This window comes from Sander vitreus, chromosome 14 (assembly GCF_031162955.1).
Source record: "Sander vitreus isolate 19-12246 chromosome 14, sanVit1, whole genome shotgun sequence".
NCBI lineage: Eukaryota > Metazoa > Chordata > Actinopteri > Perciformes > Percidae > Sander > Sander vitreus.
This window is the reverse complement of record NC_135868.1, coordinates 17,163,975-17,183,047: the sequence shown is the minus strand read 5'-3', so window position 1 is coordinate 17,183,047 and position 19,073 is coordinate 17,163,975. Positions and strand designations below refer to the sequence as shown.

Genomic DNA, 19,073 nt, shown 5'->3' with positions numbered 1-19,073 from the left:
TGTCTATTAAAGACTTTATAGCTGAAAAGTAGCATTTTGCTGCCCTCTCTGGTTGGACGTTTCAAGCCTGTTTCACATTTGACCACACGCGACGTCACTGAAAGGTGTTGTCAGAAGTGTGCTCTGTTGAACCTGTAACACAGTCCACCTGTACTTCACTGCATGGAGAAGTACAGGTGGTGAAATGTTAAACCAGTGGAGGTCAGCAAATATTTTCTAAAGCACAGAAAATGATCACCTGACTCTGCAGTACCCCTCAGTTCTACAGCCATCCCAGCTTATTGTTTTGATTTTTGGCCTTTTTTTTGTTCACTCTCACACCTCTCATCAGTATTGTGGATTTTTATTTCGTTCAACAATTGCTGAAAACATTTAGAGATGTGGACAGCAATTCATGGGCTATTTCAAGTAATTTATGGAGCCAAATGCCAAACTTGCTGGTTCTGGCATCTCAAATGTGAGGATTGTCTGCTTTTCCTTGTTTCATATCATTATAAATTGAATATTTTTGGACTGCTGGTTGGATAAAATGTGGAATTTTAACACAACACCTTGGGTTTTCTAGATGAAACAATTGTCGATTGATTGAGACAAATCAACAGATGAATAGATAATTAAAGTAATTCTTGCAGTCCTTACTTTATGTTGTATATCTCAACATCAAGAGAAATTGAAAGGAAGAAGACTCAGTCTCTCAGCGTGTCGGTTAGTATTTCAGCCTGAAAAGTTGATTTGAAAACCTATACTTTACACTATGGGTTTCCCATCTTGGCTAAGCTCATTCAGCACCCATCTCCCTCATTCACTCCTTCAAAGAATGATATATGCCTTCCCCTCTTTTCTGTCCTTGTTCTGTTCCTCCCCCTAACCCCCATTTGCCAGCGATAAGGCACGCCGTGCATCCATATTGTTCCTCCACTCGTAAACAAGACAGATGATGGCTTTTTGCCTCTGTGAGTTTTTGCATGATTTACGGCAGGGTCTTGTATGCAGAATTTTAAAATCAACCTGCTTAATGTTGCAACTTGTTCGCTCTAAATCTCACCATCTATGTGTCTACCTGACTGTCTCTCTTTCTGTCTGTCTCTCTGGATGGCTGGAGGATTGTGCCATTCAAAGTGAAGGCATGCCTTTATCGCTGCCATTAGTTCGGCTGCGTTTCAGCCTGCAGACAGGCGTTATTTTGAAGGTCATTGATGACCAACTCATGATGATTGACTGACCACTTTCCTGCCATGTACAATAGACATAGTGAAGATATGTGTGTGCCTCTGCTGGTGGGTTTGTGTGTAGCCTTTCAACATGTTTGTTTAACATGTAAAGAGTGCATGTACTGTACATTCTTATGTGTTTCTCCTGCAGTCTGCCTTAGGTCACTGCTGCAGCTAAACATACTCTCTCTATCTACCTGCTTCAAGAAAAGATAACAAGCTATGCTGTACATCTTTCCATATTTGAATCAGTCAAGTATGAATTTAGCACTTCTCATATTTCCTCACAGCCAATGTTCATATCATTTAAGGCACAAGCTAATTAAAGATGGAAAAGATATAATACATCTGGATACAGACCTCAGTGCTGCTGATAGGGGAGGATAGTGCTCTCTAGGGTTGATTCTGCTGCTATCGATTCTAATAGATCTCCCCTCTGGGCCCAGTTTACCTCCAAGGCCTCAGAGCCTGATAAAGGTTTTAGTTGTTTGAATTCAGAGTAGGTTCACTGAGAAGTGTGTAATAACTGGGTGTTCTGTATTTATTTATTTATTTATTTTTTTAACGTGTATTTATTGTCTGTAATGGCAGCTACTACTATGCACTCTTGAGTCCATGACAAATTTCCCCTAGGGGACAATAAAGTATATTCTATTCTATTCTATTCATGCACGTGTACCACCACAATAAAAAGGCAGCATGAATAGAGCCATGATACTACAATTCACCATGGTAACAACCACAAACAAACGGGTCGGCGGGAATACAGATGCGCACATACAGCGAGTTAAAAAAACAACACAGCGGCTGCTGCAAAAGAGAGAGAATTTGCGTGGGAGATAAGTGCTGCTAGAGTAAATGTGTATATTCCAATATAGTGTATATCATATTTAATCATAAGTAGGCTATAGCCTAATATTACTGGTGAAATGATATTGAACCTATAATCTATTTCATTTAGGTGCAATACTGCGGGCGAAAAAGTACTACACCTACTAATCCCACTCAGCAGCACCATAATAACAGAATTATAATTCATAATCTTTTATTTCAAAGGGTTTACATCATTCACCTGCAATCATGTGGAACATATTTTTAATGGCTCTTACTGGTTTGTGTCCAGGGAACACTTCAAAACCGTTTAAAACATGTTTCAGAGTGAGTCACACTCTTCTGACGGCGCTTTGCTACAGTTGCTTTACTAAAATGCTCCGCATCACTGCAAGAAAACTGCCGTTTAAAAAAATAAATAATGATGTGACACAAATAATCTGCTGGGATGTAGAGCATGCCCAAGATGGGTGACGTTAGTGATATAAGGACGGATAAGGTTATGCAGCATAGGTTGCATAACAGACTGGGAAGAAAAACGATACTGCTCAAATAGGAAGTTATCTGAATATTAAAATGTCACAAGAGTGAGTAGATAGGAAATAAAGATTTCTGACATGACTTTAACGAATAGCTGTTAATATAAATGTCTCTTCATGCAAGAGTATAGACTTACTCTCTTGCGCTGTCCTTTACATTTCAAACTTGAAGCATAGTTTTCTTCTACAAGCCAGTTGCAGGTCAAAATATCGACAGCTCATGGTTAGAAAAGCTCTCTGTTGCTTAAACAAGAATTCCTGTGGATTCATTTCTACATTGTTTCAAGTTATTTACATCCCATAATCCTGCAATTGAATCGGTTATGCAAGCAACCGGATGAGATATTAATATTGTCTTGTTTTCTCTATTTTGGTATGTAATTTCAGTTCTCTATGGATATTAATGTCAATGAAAAGATGAATGAGAACAGATTGGATTTTTTTTAAAAACATTTTTAGAACTAATTAGATGCTTTTTATTTTGCATTATGGCTGAATATTGTTCAATTTTAGTTGTAATGGTTTGTTTTGCCTCTTATACTTCTGTTTAAAAAAAACAACTTAATTTAATGTGAGTTAGAATGACGGAGTTTAAACAAGTGAATTTTCATTTGTCAGTGTAATCGGTAACTGCGCTTAAATCAAAATGGGCTTTCTGCCCCAGGTAGTGATTTGAATCCACAAAGTTCAATACAGAATTGTCACGACACACTAAAGCAAGGTGTCGGAGATGGGACAGGTGGTCAGAATCCTAGAGGAGTTTTATTTTCTAGAAATGTTTGAGCTGAGAGACAGTGGTTATGGCTGTTTTCAAATTGGATAGATTTTTTTCAGTGGAACCTCAGACCCTATGGACTCTCACGTCCACGGACCCTTCACTGTTTATACAATCTGCCCTATGAGCCTTGACGCAGGGTCACAAGCTCTCACCCAAATCTAATTTATGTAAATCCTTCTGGGTTCTCAAGCTTTGTCATTTTTTCATGATTATTTGTTAAGTGTGATAGGCTGCGCTGCGATTGCTTTCCTTTTGTATTAGACAAATGTATTCTGTTAGAAAAAAACACAACACAGTTTATTCAGCTCTAATAACTCCCATTTTGCATAATTTCTCATTTGACTTGTCTGCTTAATTTGCTGTTTTTTTCTGCTTCTATCACCATTATGTGAGTTGTTAGTTAATAAGTCTTGGAGAGAGACCGAACAGATTTGAGAACTTTTTACCTTACTCCTCTTCTTTTCTATAAATCTGAGCCTGTAGGTTGACACATAACCCAGGTGTTTGATGGAACCACTAGGCTAGATACGGCATGTCTGAATGTCATATAGGATGAAAGGAGGCTAAATTCATAACTCTCAGAAATAGCAGAAATAACCTAATTTACTCGGTTGCTTTTTCTCCATATGTGGCAGTTGATGCACCTCCATGTTTTTACAGGTTGCTTTCATCTTTGTCCGCAGCAGGTCAGTGACTCTGACCCAGAAAACAAATGTTCTTCACCCACCTGATGTCAGATACGAGATGTGTTGAAAAGCAAATGAGTTGATGCTTCTGATCAGTTACGATCGCCCCCACATCATGTTATTTTTTTCTTCACAGGTGCGTGTAGGGGAGGTTGGTGGCAACACTCTGGGTTTCTATGGCTGCCAGATGAGTCCGGATGGCTCCATGATCGTGGCTCACGCTTTTCATGGAGCGCTACATCTCTGGTGCAAAGACAAAGAGGTGAGCCTCAGTTACTCTTAAACTTTCAAATCAATATAACGCCAGTACTTTTGTTCTGTTACAGTACACATGTTGAAATGATTTCTTACATTTGCACACAAAATGTACAACATTTCCCTGAAGCACTGGAATTCTAAGTGTGTTTGAAATAAGATTCCATGTTGGTGCATTGCTACGCAGCCACACTGTGTGAGAGACAGTGATTAGTGTAATTAGTCACACCAAGTCTCCTGTCTGCCGCTCAATTTGACTGGCTTCGCATGTGTCTTTGTTGGGTGTCCCTGAGAAACAGTGGGGGTCTAAAGTCACAACGCAAGTTCAGCGATAACCGCATTTCAATTACGCCGGCTCGGAAGGTGAATTTAAAGTACAGCACAAACCTGAAGGTGTTGATAACTAATCTAGAACTAGATCTTTCAAAGTAGATCGCCTTCTCAGACAGCAACACCTAAATTATAATCCCCCACTCTAATGTAGTTGCCAATCAAACTGGTCACTGAAGTGATGTGTATGTAGAGGGAAAATTTAAAAGGGAAATCAGAGGTTGAAAGTTGTAAACTGACCGTTGCAATGCTGACCGACAGGGACATTGGAGGCCTGGGGTTGTGATATCGGGTCACTTTAATGAGGTCCAGGACCTGAGCTGGGATCCTGAGGGTGAGTTCATCCTCAGCGTGGGCTCGGACCAGACAACCAGACTCTACACTCCATGGAGGAAACAAGATGCCAAACAGGTAAAGTAGGCTCAGAATCACCTATAACACGTTAACGTAGAAGAATTGCAAAGCTGATTGTAGCTCAGAATTAGTGACATTAGTTTTACATGTTTTATGTGCATAGTTAGGAATTAGATTAAATGACCAGATGGTACGTATACTTATAATTCATCACATTGATGCAAATACTCTATAAACCTAATATTGCCATAAAGCAGTCCTGTTCAGTGATGCAACATTACCCACTATGGCCTAATGCAACTAAAGATATTAGATAGAGATAGTTACCCTGGTATAAACAGAATAGCAAAATTTCACATAATAATATCATTCACTCCTATCAAGAATAATAGGAACATACTGAATATAACGCACACATTTTAGATACTTGAATACACTGCTATTGGGGTTTTTGCTCTTAATGCAATTAGCTTGTAGTGTAGATGAAGAGCTACCACGCCACATTTATTTATTTATGAGACAATATACACCAATATGTCGAAAAAGTTTGGAATATTGCCACCTCACGCCAGTGCCGAAGGAATTTCGGTCATTGTAGGCCTTCCATCTTCTCTTTGAACAGGAGAATCAATGTTGTATTTGGCTTGGTTACAATTGCCTGCATGTAGGGCCAAGAGACCCAGTTCCACAACATCAGAGATCCATTTAAACGCTGGCTGGTTGGGATCCTCATGACCAGATTTGCATCTTTACAATACTATATGTTCCCATGTCTTTTTCACCCTGCAGGCAACCTGGCATGAAATATCACGGCCACAGATCCATGGATACGACATGCAGTGTCTGGCAATGGTTGGAAGGTTTCAGTTTGTGTCGGGAGCTGATGAGAAGGTCCTGCGGGTGTTTCAAGCACCTCGTAATTTTGTGGAGAACTTTGCCAACATCTCTGGGACCTCAAGAGAAAAGCTTTTGACATCTAGTGTGAGTCAGGTTATTTTGATTCATTGCGTGGCAAGTAGTAGTTTAAATCCATGACCTTTAGGGACCTATCTTGCACCCGGCACAGTGCGGTGTGGCGCAAAATCCGACGCAAGTGTCTTTGCTAGTTTAAGACCGATGCAGTTGTCAATTTCCCGTCCAGCGCCCACGTCATTTAAATAGCAAATGCACCTGCGCCCATCTTTGCGCCCATGGGCGTGCTGGTCTTACAGGGACGTGTGTTCAGGTGAATTCTCGGCGTATTGCTATCTTGAGGCAGCGGGAAGTGATCGCTCCATTGACCAACAAAAACCTGTCAATAGCGCAGCATTTCATTGTTATTTTAACAGCGAATTAGTAAAATGCGCCTAGGCTCGTGCACAGCGCACGCACACTATGCTTGTTATACACACGCATGGACGCGCAGCTGCACACAAACACGCAAAATATTACGGTGGTAATCCTGCATCATAATAGCAATGCGCCAAGGTACAAACGCGCCTGGCTTTTAAAGGGAATGGGAGATGACACTCTGATTGGTTTATTGCATGTTACGCCCAAAACACAGCTAGGAATTAATGAAGATACTAAGTACAACCCTTTGAACCATGCGCCCAGCGCACGGATCCTTTTTTCCGCCGTCAAATTAGCAAAAGTGGATTTGGACAGGCCCTAAACGCACCTGCGCCATGCGCTTCACGCCGTGCGCTTAGATCGTTAAAATAGGGTCCTTAGAGCCACGTTTGCCGTCTGTCCAAAGATCAGGTCTTACTAAAATTTTCTTTGTAGTCCCTCTTTCACTTTGTTTTCCAACCGTAAAATGTGCTGAGTGGACTGCCCACTCCCATATAGTTATTTGTGTGTGTGTGTGTGTGTGTGTGTGTGTGTGTGTGTGTCTTTTGACCATTCATTTATCTGCTCGTTGCCAGGACTCTGCCAACCTTCCAGAAGGAGCCAGCACACCTGCCTTGGGTCTGTCCAACAAGGCTGTATTTCAAGGTAAAATACTTGCTCAGCTCCGCATGCGGGTGTTTCAACGCTCAGGGTCGGGGACAAGTATTATCTGATGATCAGTTTTCATGAGCAGTAGTTTAATGGTTTGTGGGTTTGTTTATTACTTTTATTTCTTTTATGTAATGTCATATTCAAAATAGTCAAATATATTCACAGACATAATCATCATACCATTTATATTTACAGGTGACCTTGCCCCAAAAACCAATAAAGAAGAGCGGCAGTTCAACAGTGTATCTGATCAATACCAGGAGTCTTACTTCCACCCACTCATCATGACTGGTACTGTAAACCTTCAAAAACTTGAAAGTATTTTTTTTTCCAACATAATATGGTCCTTTCTAAGATTTAGTAGTCATCTCAGTAAACCCCCATTTATTTAAAGCTCTTTCATAAATATTTTTAGAACCAACATGCATCCCTGTCTCCTCCACAATTTGATAGCCTGATTTATATTTCCTCATTGCAATCCACTCAGAAGCCTGGGTACACATTTAAGAGTTCCAGTCTGCCTGTCGCTAGATGTTCTAGATGTTAGACAATTATGTGCAGCCAGACGGACAGTTAGTCATTACGACTCTCCCCATGCTATACTCCCACAGTGCCTGAGGTCTGCTGGAGGCCAATGATATTACAGCAGGAGAGGGGATGAGAGCAAAGGGATGGCGGGTGATAGAAGACGAAGAAGAGGTGTCAGGAAGCGATGATCTAAGCAGAAGCAAAAAAATAAATGCAGGAATAAGACAACAAAATTACAGGCTCTCATATGAAATTAGAAAACGATCTCAAAAGTAAGATAAGATGGATGGGTTTGGGTTAATGTGTAGAGAGGACACAGAGGTACACAGTGGAAGAAGAGTAAAGGAACAAAGGCAAAACAGAGAAACTAGTTGTAGAAAAGAGGCAGATGGGAAATGGATGAGAGTCGAAGAGAATGTAGTGTGGCGCTTTAAAACCCCTGGGCTAGAGGGTGTCGAGGGCTGTCATCAGAATGATTGAAGCCACTCCTTAATCTGCAATGCTAATTAGAAAGCAGGCTTATGTGATTGCAAAGTTTAAGTATCAATGACCTATGTAGGGAGCAACCAAGTACGGAGACTGTTGTTAACAATGCATTTTCACTCATTTGACTGGCTTCCGCAGGAAAGGAGAGGAATTAATAATTAGGCAAAATGGGAAGCCGATGACCAACAAGGAAAACACCAGGAGTGTGGCTTTCAATTACATGCAACACAAGGGCAGCACGGGCTTGTGCAGAGCCTGTGGCATGAAGGAGAGGATCAGGAGAGACTAGATTTTACCCCCTCTCAAAACCAGCAGCCGCTAAGAATCGGAGATAAAGCAGCATTTTTTAAAAAAAAATTTTTTAGGAAAGCTGCATGGCTGAGGAGTTCGTGCACGCTAAATGCTAAAAGAGGCTACATATGAATGTGAGAAAACATTGTCTCGAGGCGATCAATCATGCTCTCGGTCTGCCGTGTAGTTTTAAGTCACTCCTTCTGTCTCTCTGGTACTTACTGTCTTTTGTTTCTCTTTAATTTATAAGCCTGTCACATACACACATGCACACATTCAGGATCCTATCTGTCCCTTATTGGGTAAACAGAACAAGGATTTAAAAGTGGGAAATTATAACACTGGGGTGTAATCCTTCATTTAGTAAATTGGAAACTGGTTGTATTTGAATTTTAAAACAGCTCAGTTTTCAGGGTCTTGCAAATGACAGTTATGTAAGGATTTTGTGTGTGTGTGTGTGTGTGTGTGTGTGTGTGTGTGTGTGTGTGTGTGTGTGTGTGTGTGTGTGTGTGTGTGTGTGTGTGTGTGTGTGTGTGTGTGTGTGTGTGTGTGTGTGTGTGTGTGTGTGTGTGTGTGTGTGTGTGTGTGTGTAGAGCCCCCACCAGAGGATCATCTTCTCCAAAACACTCTGTGGCCTGAGGTCCAGAAACTGTGAGTATCCAAATGTCTCTCTGCTAACAGTGTATCCAAACCCTCTCAGCGTGTCTTTAGTTTTAGTCACCTGGTACAAACAATATCCAGAGTCCTGAGACATAATACAATAACAATCTCCACTACATATTTCTTTTTTTATGTACTTCCTTTGCATATAAAGACATCAGGGTTTTCATATTACTCTTAATTAAGCAACATTTCCAGATGGAATTGTGTTTGTTTGATTTTGCCCAAAGGGTTTATTGTAACTGAAAATGATGGACTTCCTGAACTTGCATCCATTAGCCAATCACAATCCAGCTTCTTGCCATACCATGAGCCTCTCCTCCTGGGGGAATATATTGCCTCCATTTGTGGCCGATGTTAAATCTATTTACCTGTCAATCTGCCATAAACATGACATATGGCGTGGCCGTTTATTGGAGGTGTGGGCATTGTGTGTGTTGAAAAGCATTTTTCTACCTCCATTTGGCTTCACCCCCTTGAATCATTTAGTGCATAATAGAAACATTAAAATGAGTAAATGGCCGAGTTATTTTTGTGGCGTAAATAATGCTCTCAGCGCCGTGGCCAAATTGCTGCAGCATTTGAAAGCTTCCTGTTTAGGGAGAAATTTCTCTGCATTGGTTCGCATGCTGTGATTTCACTTTGTGGACTCGTTGACATTTTAAAACAAGCAGGTGATAGTCGGCAAGCTAAAAGTAATTGGGCTGCGAGTGATTAGTCGTGTGATTAGCCGTGAGTGAGCATCATCATTGTTCATCTCTGTCAGCAGAAGGACCAGTCATTGCAGATCAGTATTTTAATTTCACACTCTGTCTGCTTTTTTACCTGTCAGCAAGCAGCGATGGCTCGAGCCTGGAAGCTTGTCAGGGAGATGCTTTTGAATAAGAGAATACTTAATTTACTGGGAGTGCTTTCTTTGTTGTTGTCCTCCTCCCTTCCGCCTGTCTGTCTTTCAGGTCCACATGTTCAGTACAGCTTGAATCCTGTTCATGATTAATATCTGTATGGTTGTCCTCCTCTGTCTCCTCCAGGTACGGCCACGGCTTTGAGATGTTCTGTCTTGCTTCAGACAGCGCCAGGGCGGTGGTGGCATCTGCATGCAAGGTCAGTGTGATAAGTAAAGGGCATTAGATCAGAAAGGAGAGAGCATCATGACACATTTACTCTGCATGCTCATATGTATTCACACACACACACACACACACACACACACACACACACACACACACACACACACACACACACACACACACACACACACACAGCAGGGTTAAACCCCCCCTGCCAGGTATTGGTAGTACCTAGCTTGTCTTGACCTTGATTCCAGACAAACACACAGCTGTTAGCCATCACAGATGTGTTTCTGTCTTCCTGTGGAATACAATCACTGCTCTTCAGTTTGACTCTTTCTTTCTACCTCACCCACCTTGTGTCCCTCCTCATTTCACCCTCCACTATATCTTATCCCACCTCTACATCTTTTTTTCTTCTTCCTACAAGCAAGCAAACTTTTTATAGTGTTTTTTGGCAAGTGCGTTACAAGAAGAAGAAAAGGCAAAGAGGGAGATAGAAGAGACAGAAGATAGTATATAAAGCAAAGTGAAATAAGTGCATAACCCACACAGTAAAAGATAAAGAAAACAAATGGGTTTCAAGATGCTTTTTCAAGATAATGTATTTTTTCTGTGTAGATAAACTAATCTTAACTGTCTTTCCAGGCATCTAAAGCCGAGCACGCAGCAGTTCTGCTGTGGAGTACAGCCACATGGCGTCAGCTGCAGACGCTGCCGTGCCACACCCTCACCGTCACCCAGATGGCCTTCTCCCCTGATGCACAGCTCTTATTGGCTGTTTCCCGTGATCGCACCTGGTCTTTATGGAGACGAAACCTGCCCACACCTGAAAGTCCAGGTGAGTTGTCACTGATAAGGGGGTCCACCTTAAAGGATCGTATCATTTATTTGCAGTACAGCTCAGGAGGAGGTAACAGTTCTTCAAATAAATTTAGCTTAATTAAAAATGTGTTTGAGTGAATTTCAAGACAAAGGGACAATATTGGCGCCTTACTGGCAGACAACACCAGCTGCAATGAAAATAAACAAATGAAATAAGGTAAACCCACTGAGCAGATTCGTTCCAATTCAAATTCCAAGTAAAGCTGGCCTGATTAGAGGGACTCCCCTAATTAATACTGTGAAGAGCCAAACAAGTGATGCATTAACTGAAATCAGTCCAAAGAGGAGCTAATAAAAGATTATTTATTAAATTAAACCACATTTTATTCTGTATATTTATGTAAATTGAACACATTTTGAATTTCACTAACATCCCCCCCAATAACAAATGTATTAATATCTTTATTTAACATTTGGATAGTAGGTGCAGCAAAGCTTTGAAATGGGGTATGAGGGCTTTCAGATGGACACTAACTACGCAGAACACAACAGATTGTGATAGCTCATCAAATCTGTGCTTGCGTGCATATCATGTCGGGATCAAGATGAAGAAGGAAACTATCAATGCTGTAAATACATTTCTAGAGCTGTGCAACACTTTTTGAAGAAAAATAAACATAGTGGTAGTGTAGTGGCTTGTTCTCGGCCTTTGGTTTGATTTCAGGCTCCTGGGACAACAACACAGCCCTTTGTTATTTTGACATATTGCAAACACCAATCTAAAAGCCTCCTTTGTATCACTCTCTATCACTCATTTTGTCTGTTTTTCTTGACCTTTTACCTTTTTCAGATTCAACTCATCGGTGGTGACATTAATGGTTAGAGTAACAGATTTGTTTCAGGAAGGTCACCACTGTCAGTATCCACATGGTCTGAGAAATTAACTGAATCCTCTTGAGAGCCAAACCCTAAATACTCCCGGGGAACTTGAGTTCTCATATTATAGCCTACTCTTTGCATTTGATTTGAACATTTAATAGGATTTCACACCACTTTTTTTCTTTAGTCTGTGGTGGTAACAACAAGAACCTCATCCTCATTGCCTGCACATGTCCATGTAATAACCCTTATTTTATCATTTCTCTGATGTACTTTCTCTACCAGCATCACAATTTCAGTCTGGCTCCAGTTCAGTTTAAGAGTAAAATGGAATAATTTAAAAAAACAAAACATGAACAATAGAGTAGATGTTGTGTAAATCCTTGTCTCTGATTGGCTATTCCTGCTCTGAACATACATCTGATTAATCATGTAATCACTTAAGAGCTGCACTTAAAGGGTAGTCTTACACTTTTCTGTAAGTAGGAGTAAGTCAGTAAGTTTACTCTTTTGAGCAATCTTAAGTGTAATTCTTAGAGGTTAGATCAATATGGGCCCAGATCTCGTAATGACCAGATGTGAGCTCTGTGCATCCCCACTTTCCATTCACCTCCTGCAAGGCCCCTGTTGTAAACAAGAGTGTGCTCCTGGAGAGTTTGTTTATATAAGAGAATCTCCGCACCTCAACTCAAATCAGACAAATAACCCGATCCTGCACTCAAGGTGAGCAGAACATGACATTAAAGCCCAGAGGATTACCTTGCACCTGCACCTGGTAACATATTTTATGGCTCTTTTGGCAGCTCAGGATGGTCCTAATGGGCACTGGCACAGGCTAAGCAGTCCTGTGCTTTCTTGTTTGTCTGTATAGTGGACTGCACCTAGGCAGGGATAGTGTTTGTGAGAGAGGAAGGGAGGGTTTGGAGGGGAGGGGTCCCGTCTGTTTTAGTTGGCTGCTGAATCACTCACGGTGATTGTGAAGAACACGCACACAGTCTCGTAGGCCAGACCAGGGAAGGTTAAACAAAGTCAGAGCTGATCAAACAAACTGACTCCCTACATTCTCAGCTTCTCTGTTCTTCTTTTCCTCTTCCCTATTTAGTCTAACCATGTCATCCTCCCTTCCTCTTCCTCCACCCTCTTCTTCTCCGTCGTGGATCCAGTGCCCAGACATCTTTATTAAGGAGACACTGATGCCTCCTTCTCCTCCCTTTTCTGCTTTTTTGTGCAGCGGTCTATCTGTGTGTCTGTGTGTCTGTGTGTCTGTGTGTCTGTGTGTGTGTGTGTCTGTCTGTGTGTCTGTGTGTGTGTGTGTGTACACCTGTTATCAGAGCAGAGTACGGGGCAGAAAGCCACAGCAGTAGCAGAATCTCCCACATCCAAGATGAAAGAACATGGTTTAATCTCAGGAAGAAGCATAGTGTGTCTGTCTCTGGTTTCCATCTCTATGAGGTCGGACTGAACAGCCCATTGTGCTCCTCACTGTCCTCAGATAAGAGTGTTAATGGAAGGAGGTGCAGTGTGTGTGTGTGTGTGTGTGTGTGTGTGTGCGTGCGTGTGTGTGTGTGTGTCACGAACACCCACAGATATGTGTGCATTTCGTAGAGAGAGTATTGTGAGCACATAGACACAACGACATGGTGGAATAGTCAGACTTTTGTTGCAACACTATGGTGTTACGTGTGTGTGTGTGCGTGTGCGTGCGTACATGTGCGCGCACCAGTGGAGAGCAGCACTGCTGCATACACGCAGACAGGCAGCTGCCACCAGCATACAAACAAGCTCTTTGGGGAAAACCAATCTGGGGTCTGAAATGACTTACGCTGGGGAAATAAACAGCAGCAGGTCATAAACCAAAACTGACTGAAATGGAGGGCTGGAATGAGGTTCTCCGTCTTGTTTATTTGTCCCTCTGGAGAGCCTTTGTTGCAACATAGCAGTGAGGTAGGGATCTAGACATGCTGATGTCATGCTACAATAATCATGACACAAAGTTTTGACTACCAGCTCATCTATCACCATAAAGGAAGTATCAGAGAAGTGTGACAAAATATATGTAGTGTTGGGATTGATAATAGAATTCCGAGTTGGAGTTCATTCTTCATATGATCTCTGTACTTGTTTGTGTTTGTATCCATGCAGAGCCCCAGTTCTCGCTGTATGCACACACAGGGAAGGACACAGCCATACACAGCCGCATCATTTGGTCATGTGACTGGAGCCCAGACAGCAAATACTTTGTGACATCCAGTCGGGACAAGAAGGTAAGTCTTTTCTCTTAAGGTGATGGTTGCACTTTGCACTTTGAGGTAGTAATGTATTGAATGCATCTTTGTAGTAAGCAGCTATTACATTTGTTGATTGCTCATACAAGTTTTTCTTTGTGTGTGTGTGTGTGTGTGTGTGTGTGTGTGTGTGTGTGTGTGTGTGTGTGTGTGTCCAGGTGATAGTGTGGGGACCGTGCAGATTAGAGGAGTCTGGACACACTATGCTTCTTCCTGAGATTAAACCATGTTCTTCCATCTTGGATGTGGGAGATTCTGCTACTGCTGTGGCTTTCTGCCCTGTACTCTGCTCTGATAACAGGTGTGCACACACACACACACACACACACACACACACAGTATATGTTTGCATTATGACACCCTTTATGAAATTATCATCTTATTATGGTTGTCTGTTTTGAACAATTTAGTACAATTGGCAAAGTAATAGCAATAGTAATAGGTTACCTTCTCTGGCTCAGCACAATCTATGCTCTATCTATGTAAGTGTTAGCTGGGAACTATGGAAATGACGAGACTACAAATCAATACTGAATATATCATTGTGTAGACACAGGGCAGAAGTCTGACTTCAACATCACGTTTGATATTAGAATACTAAGATCAACTACAATATACCAATAACGCTTCAGGTCAGGGCATAGTGGGCTGCTTGATAGTATATATAAATACTAAATACAGCTTTATTAGTCAAAGGATAAAGTATTAAGAGATTCTTCCTTTAAAGCGTCGATGAAACATTTTAATCCTGTGAAAATTAATCTAAAATATGTTGTGGAGTCAAAGTATGAACATTTTGCAGTATTTCAATTGTGTTTCTAGGCCATTGCCTTAGGGTTTGAGCTGAGTTTGTGTGTGTGTGTGTGTGTGTGTGTGTGTGTGTGTGTGTGTGTGTGTGTGTGTGTGTGTGTGTGTGTGTTTTGGTGCTTTCCACAGCTACCTGCTTGCAGTGGGGCTGGAGTGTGGCAGGATATTGCTGTACAGGTGGAGCCCTGGCCAGGAGCCTGCTAGAGGACATGACTGGAGCAGCTGTGGAGAAACGGACACCTCGTATCCTTACAACACACACACACACACACACACACACACACACACACTGTGAAAGGCCTCCAATGGCCACTAGCAGTAGATGTTCATGAGTAATAGTAGTGTGCCTTTAGTTTCATGGCTGGTGAGAGGCAGAAGCTCACTGGTATGTGTTATGGAGAGAAAAAAGCAGCAGGCTGCTGGATTTGAATAGCTGTGTTCCTTTGAGTTGGGCGGCAGTTAGGAGGCAGGCATCAACAGGTATTTCATCATCTGTAGAGCTCAGGGAGTGAGTTGAAGACAGGTATCTTTGTTGTGTCTTTTCATCAAAAGGCTTCTGCTCCTTGGGTTGCTCACAACCACACTTTAGTTGCTCACAAGATTGGGTGACAGAAGTTTGGGATTGTCTCTGCATGTTTTGTGTCTGAGAAGGAGAGATGGTACAGTAGTGAAGCATTGTTTTGTCTAGATTTTTTCCAATGCTTGTTCTGTGATCCAGAGTATCTCGTTGTTTCCCTTCATCACACATACTTTCGCAGACAAAGCCATGCTTTGAGGGTCAAGAGGCTTCGCTGGAGGCCCAGGACTGGCCGAGTAGGTCAAGAGAACCACAACAAGGATGGACAGACTGACGGAGAGAGTGAAGTCGAGGAGGAAAGCTCCTGGGTCCAGCTTGCCAGCGCCAGCGCCGACCATTCTGTCAAAATCTTCAACATCAACAAACGGGCTCTTTAGCATCACCAACAGTGACACTATTGTGTCTCTCACACGCAGAGAGACACTTGGACTGAGGGCCACAGGCCTGACTGTGGCACAAAGGCCACAGCTGCTAGCTGGCAAGCCATTCACTCCCTGTGACAGCCAGTTAAGTCATGGGTCAGTCGCAGGACAAACCCACAGCACACATGCCCCGCAGAGTGTCTGCACACAGCTGAAAAGATTTGATTGGTGGAAGCAAGATGGTGAAAACACCATGACCCTAGGGTGGTATTTTGTTTAGACACTTCACAGTATTTTAGATTCAGAGAAGATGACGCTGCTGGATATCAGATCGCATATTTAGTTATCCAAGTAAACATTTAGATGGTAAAGGGATGCTTTTCAGTAACAAATAAAGGAAGTTAATCGCACGAATGTATGGTGTGTATTTCTTTTTTGGACAAATATATTAAATGTTTTTATATCCAAAATTTCTTTTGTCTTTTTGGTCTCTCAATGAAGTTCTAGTAATTGCAAAAGATAGTGTAAGATCACAAAACATGAATACTGTGTAGCAGAGCCATAACACGGTTCCTGTGTTTATACATGTTTTAGCCCAATTACTAAAGACTTAATTTGTGTTGCAGGTTACCATTTTCAAAGTCATCTTGCTGTATTGTTATAAACTTAAAGCACAAAAAGTAAGCAAATTTGTGTTTGGTAGATTATTTCTCTGTGGTAATGCTTATATGCTTATGTGGTAATAAATCTTATACCATTGGAAAACCTGTTTAGTTCCCTTACAACCCCATTTGTAAGGAACATGCATTTGTGGAATGAGCAGCAGCGCTGAGTATGTGGGTTGCGCCCATGAAAAAATTAACCAAATCTTCTCTGCCATTGCCAAACAGCTTATTTTGCTGTTGCTATTGACACTTGTTTTGAGCTTCTGGTACCCCCAGGTCAGGTGCCTGATTGTCACCTGATTGGCAGCTACTGTGAGCATGGGCCCTACTACTGTAAGTACAGCTACAGTCAGTAAGTGTCTGCTCCAAGAATCGGCATGCCGCGTTTGACTGATCTGGATAGGGCAACTTCAAGCTGGTGTTCCGCAAAACCAAGTTGCGGCATTATTTGGAGTGAGCCCTAGTACCATTTCCAAACTGAAGGTCAAGTTCCATATAACGGGGGATGTCAAAGACAGGCAGCGAAGATTTCCTTACTTTTTGTACTAAGTTTATTACTTTCATGTCTTCCAGGCAGCCAGTGGTTTCCAGTTATTTCTGTATGAAAAGAATCTGCAGACTCTTGAAACTTGCATGAGCCATTTAATCAATCAAACTTAATATCAAGTCTGCATTTATTTTTGCAGAATTATTATTTTACTTTCCGAGTTACATTTAGTCATAATGTAATGCAGTGCAGGCTTTTCAAATCTCACAATGGAATTTAAAGATGCATGACTTAAAATGATGGATTACCAATCTTTAAATCTCCAAAGATTGCTTTCATAATGCAATTTAGACTATTGGAAACTAGACCAGTGGTTCCCAATCTTTTTGGCTTGTTACCCCTTTCAACAAAGCAATGTCTGTGTGTGATCCCTCATTGCCGGATTATTATGTCTGCCAGCTGTGAACCAATTCAATCAAAGAGTGAAATTATCCAGTAATTCACATGGAAAAGGCAAACAGAAAATCCTGATACATATAAAAAATATTTGTGGAAAACATATGTCAATTCTACTTTTCTACCCTGTAATCATGTGTCTTCTCAGATTTATCTTACGACCCCTTGTGGGTGTTAAACACCCATTTTGGGAACCACATGCAATTGAAATTCAGCAGTAATAATAATGATAAAACATGGGTACGGTCCATTACAGGCCAGACTTTAAACATTACAGTAGATTAGCATCAGTCAATGCAGGACTGTCCAGTTATTGAACCCAGCGTCTTTAGATAGATTAAAGTACACCTGCTTTTGGAGACTGAGCAGAATTCTCAAGGACAGAGGAGGACCATGTCTTGGATTTACTGTGGGCTCAGCTGAGTGTGCTGTCATTATATGTCAGCAATAAATTTACCTGCAGGAGATTGTAACTACTGGCCATAAATTACTCTCTAATCACGTATCCTGGTGTGCATGGAGGCATCAGTCAACCCGCGCTGCACACGCTCCTCCAGGAAATGGCTGTTTTTCAAACAGTGAAATGAGGTTTTGGCACAATATGGCCATATATCATGGGATTTTCCACATCATATATAACATAATGTAATTATTGAATCATTATCAGTGATGTTTCAATTTAAACATGATTGATCATCTTGCTGTTTTTTTTTTTTTATCAACATGTTTTTGAGAGGGGCCCTTTCGGCTCTTTGCTCTTTGCTACTAATATATAGGGCGTATGCTTCTTTCTGAGATGTCCTCTCAAATGTGCCCTTGACCACTTATCTTGATGAGGTTACATTACTATAATGTGGTACTGAGGAGGGATTAAAAGCCGTCTAAAAATCCTCGAATGCTGCAGATTAAGGGGGAAATGGTCACCAGTGGCACGGTAACAAGCAAAGGTTACTGACACCTCAGATACATTGGGTTTTCAACAAGGGAATACTGGAGAATATAGCAATATGCTTTTGTGTCAGTGTTAGTTTTCTGTGGCGAATAGTTAGATTTGAATGGAAAGTAACAGCTCCTTTTTCTAGCAATTGTGACATTACAGCATTTGTGAGATAGACAAAGACGAAGAATGTCAGAAATATTTTTTCAGCAGAAAGATTGTTAGTGGGCCGTTTGATTGTCAGTATATTATGTATGCACTGTTTGCTTTACTGTAGTTTGTAAATGAGTCAGTGTAAGTTATTACTGTGTGAGGGGCTATATATGTATTTTCCTGCCTATATGCTTCCTGCAGTATAGTAAGACTTTCTGTGGTAAGATTCCAACTATTATAGCAAACTTACGGTTAGCTCTGCCAAAACAGGTGTGGATTGCAGATCAGGATCAAAGAAACTCTCATGATTACAATTCTTCCCACAAATGTCTGTACAAATTTAAGGGCAATCCATCCAGTATTGTGGAAATATATTTCAGTCTGGACCAAAGAGGTTGATGGACCCACAGTCTCACTGCTATTCCTAGAGCCATGCCACTAGCATGGCTTAAAATATATTATTAATTGATTCTACATAAGAGTAAAGTTTAATGTGTACAATTAAGGTTGCAGCCAGAGCCCTTCCGTAAATACAGTTGTTGCGTTCATACACAATCATAAAATAAAGTTATCGTGACATATACACTGTCATAGAAGTGCCTATGAAATTCATGTGTGTGCGTGTGTGTGTCCTTCCT

At 41.4% G+C, this 19,073-nt stretch overlaps 1 protein-coding gene across 1 annotated transcript in view; it reads left to right on the top strand.

The window, feature by feature from the left end:
* The window catches only part of elp2 (elongator acetyltransferase complex subunit 2), a 28,738-nt gene extending 12,531 nt beyond the window's left edge, over positions 1-16,207 (top strand). Inside the window, exons 11-22 of the mRNA XM_078267786.1 lie at positions 4,182-4,307; positions 4,892-5,041; positions 5,774-5,965; positions 6,892-6,961; positions 7,163-7,258; positions 8,866-8,923; positions 9,964-10,036; positions 10,651-10,843; positions 13,849-13,970; positions 14,150-14,292; positions 14,928-15,041; positions 15,557-16,207. Of these exons, the coding sequence (XP_078123912.1) occupies positions 4,182-4,307; positions 4,892-5,041; positions 5,774-5,965; positions 6,892-6,961; positions 7,163-7,258; positions 8,866-8,923; positions 9,964-10,036; positions 10,651-10,843; positions 13,849-13,970; positions 14,150-14,292; positions 14,928-15,041; positions 15,557-15,752 (1,533 nt within the window). The 3' untranslated portion in view covers positions 15,753-16,207. The remainder of the gene's footprint in view (positions 1-4,181; positions 4,308-4,891; positions 5,042-5,773; positions 5,966-6,891; positions 6,962-7,162; positions 7,259-8,865; positions 8,924-9,963; positions 10,037-10,650; positions 10,844-13,848; positions 13,971-14,149; positions 14,293-14,927; positions 15,042-15,556) is intronic.
* The last annotated feature ends 2,866 nt before the right edge of the window (positions 16,208-19,073 follow it).